The sequence below is a fragment of the Drosophila teissieri genome, chromosome 3R, assembly GCF_016746235.2.
Source record: "Drosophila teissieri strain GT53w chromosome 3R, Prin_Dtei_1.1, whole genome shotgun sequence".
Taxonomy (NCBI): Eukaryota; Metazoa; Arthropoda; class Insecta; order Diptera; family Drosophilidae; genus Drosophila; species Drosophila teissieri.
Genome location: NC_053032.1, coordinates 27,780,672 through 27,783,693, shown reverse-complemented (window position 1 = coordinate 27,783,693; position 3,022 = coordinate 27,780,672). Strand labels below are relative to the sequence as shown.

The 3,022-nt window shown below is 41.8% G+C and overlaps 1 protein-coding gene across 1 annotated transcript; it reads right to left on the bottom strand.

The window, feature by feature from the left end:
* Positions 1 to 500: 500 nt before the first annotated feature.
* LOC122619286 (phosphotriesterase-related protein) lies at positions 501 to 2,070 on the bottom strand. The gene is made up of 5 exons (XM_043796119.1): positions 1,911 to 2,070; positions 1,309 to 1,821; positions 1,092 to 1,256; positions 809 to 1,026; positions 501 to 751 (listed from the first exon to the last, which is right to left on the bottom strand). Exons 1-5 carry the CDS (start codon positions 1,927 to 1,929, stop codon positions 614 to 616), a joined length of 1,053 nt encoding a protein of 350 aa, XP_043652054.1. The 5' UTR covers positions 1,930 to 2,070; the 3' UTR covers positions 501 to 613.
* Between the last annotated feature and the right edge of the window lie 952 nt (positions 2,071 to 3,022).

Sequence of the window (3,022 nt, the reverse complement as noted above, 5' to 3'; positions counted from 1 at the left end):
GAATCGGAACTGGTATATATAGGCGTGTGGATGAGGAGACTCCATTGGGTCGTAAATACGGCACCTTTGCGTTTCAATTGCCGGCTGGTCACTTTATGGGGCCTGGCCTGACGACGAGCTGATAAGCGCTGTACTGGCAGCCTCAAATGAAACAATCACAATAACAACGATAACGTTTTCCCTAGTTTTCCTTCATTTTTGGCAACATCCGTCGGAGCTGTTTCATCTCGACAGGAAATCCAGTCTACAAGAAGTGGAGTGCGTGTTTGGAAAGCGGGCCAAAAATGATAAGGACTTGGCACACTTATCTCTAATCTGCAGTGGAAATGTTTAAAAATATTGGAAATGTTTAGACTGAGAAGTACTATTTAGTACATATTTTTCTTTCTTTATAATACTGTATTATTTGTATCCATATACAATTGAGTTTTTAATTAGTTCATCAACAAAAAATCGTACGAGCCCCCATTTTCGTGTTTTGCAATAAAAACAAAGTGATTAGCTCGTGCTCGTAGACACGCCCATTTATTATTGCCCAAAGAACCACGCTAATCTTATCAGCAAGAATAACATGATACGAGATGCTACCAAAAAATAAACGCAATTTGTGGTTTTAGGGGTCGAAGGCCAACCAGTTGGCAGGATTGGTGACCGTCATCTGCTCCACTTGCTCCAAAGTAACGCCGCGATCGAACATTCTGGGCAGGATGTTGGTATGAATATGATGATAGCCATGACCGCCATAGGAGGTCTAATTATATAGGAATATATATAGAAGAGATTTACAATCGGGTTAATTTTAGCTCACCAATCGATGTTTTGTATGGATGTCGTGGGACATGAGCAGCTTGTCCACCAAACCCTCTTTAATCAGCTTTATCAGGTTGTCGATTCGTTGGCCATCGGATATCATATCCACACTGGTGTTCAGCTGATAGAAGGAGCACTCGGTGCCAAAGAGATCGTACTGAATGTAGCAGCCCAGCTTGGCGAACTCCAGCAGCTCATCGATGTCGAAAATTGTGCCTAATGAATACAGAACTTTTAATCAAACGGGGTATGCCTTAAAAACTATACTATATATAGCTTACGATCCAGATGCGACATGACACACTTGTCGGCACGACCACCCGCCTCCAAGTAAAGCCGCATGATCTCAAATGGAGCCTTGGTAACTCGATGCGGATGCATGGAAACGCCACAGCCAAGGACTTCCTGGATCTCGCCGGCCGCCTTGATGGCATTTTTCTCAAAATCTTAAAGGAATATTAAAATGAAGCATTTTAGATAAGATTTTCTGAGACCTACCATGAATGGGATACACGCTGGCCACCTCGCCAATGAAACCGCACTTGACCACCTGGCCATTGACCTGCTGTCCAGTGATGATGTCCTTGGAGTACAAGTCGCTCATCTGCTCCACGGTTAAGCTGGCATGGCTGGCATCCTGCATGGCATGGATGTAGTGCCCGGTGCCGGCAATAAAGTGCACACCAGTGCTCTGGGCCAGCTCCACAATGAACTCCAGGTTGCGTTTCAGTCCGTAGCTGCTGTTCTCCACAATGCTGCCGCCACCGTGCTTCTTGTACAGCAGCACATCCTTCTTGGCCGCCTCGAGGGCTTCGCCATCGTAGAAGCGGATATTCTCCTTGCTGGAATACGGATACAGGCGAACATAGCCCAGCGTGGACATGCTGATCTTCGCCTTGAGTTCACTCTCGAAATCCGGCGGCGGTGGGCGGTAGAAGTGCTCGAAATCGAGAGCGACATGCTCGTGGGTCAAAGTTCGACCCAGCAGGTTGGGAGTAATGGTGCCCAGCACTGCAGGCACAAACAGTGGAAAATTTCGTTATCTGATGAGCTGAGATAAGCTCGAAAATAGCTCTTATCTCGCTGGGATTCCAACTCACCGGTCTGTACGGTTGACATATTCACAGCTTTCAATGTGGGTCACGCTTTGAATTTTTGCTCTCCTCACGTTTTGTGGATATTATTTTTAGAAGGCGATTTCAGCGGACCGATCTCTATGGAAGCCAGTGGAGAACTGATCTTGAGAGATCTTTCACCGTGGAGTTCCCTAACCGCAGATATATGTTTACAGTTGCTTTCGCTTGATCCCCGGACCCCGTCTTATCTGGAAAGTATTCTATTGCGCACAATCAGCGATTGCAGTGCGCTGAGTTGTTGATCATTCCATTAGGTCCCATTACGAAGCATCAGAAGCAATCTTTAAATGTTAAATAAAAGCAGGTGATCTTAACTGCAATGATACCATCAAATCAAAGCTGATAATATACTTTCGCCAAATACACTCAACAATATAATCACCCATATTCGCCCAATTGAAAAGTCAGCTGGCTTATATTTCTCAGAATAATTCTCTTTATTAGTTCCATTTCTTTCCGTGTTTTGTATTTTCTTTTTAATTTTACTTAGGTTTAATTTTATCAGTTTAGCGATTTCTCATTTATCAGATATACATATGTGTGTATATATAGTCTATATATATACTCATTTATACTTAAGATATATGTTTCTGTTATTCCATACGACATTGCTGCATCATTCATTTAACTGTTATATCTCGCATATATATATATATATTTCTTTCGATTTGTCTTAAGATCTAAGCATTCATTATTTTACCATTCGCGAAGAATCTGTCAAATATTGTAATTGTTGCTTTAATTCTTTGTCTGGTTGGTTGGGCTTTCAAATAGTTTTTGGAGTTTTTAGCAGCTTAATTTATAGACAGATCAAAACCTTATTTTTTTTTGTTTCTTCATTTGAAAGTATTAACTGTGTTATTCGGTTTTAAAAATTATCATAACGAAATAAGCAAACACACAAATTTATTATTATTTACTTGCTGAGTTTAGGTAGTTACTGAGTTTTACTTTTGAACACTTGCTGTGACTTTAGTTAGGCTATTAACTATTGCATGAAGAGCGAACGAACCATTTTGAAACACATCCCAGAGCCACTCGATCTACTCATCATTGGCCATTGAGCCACCTCATCA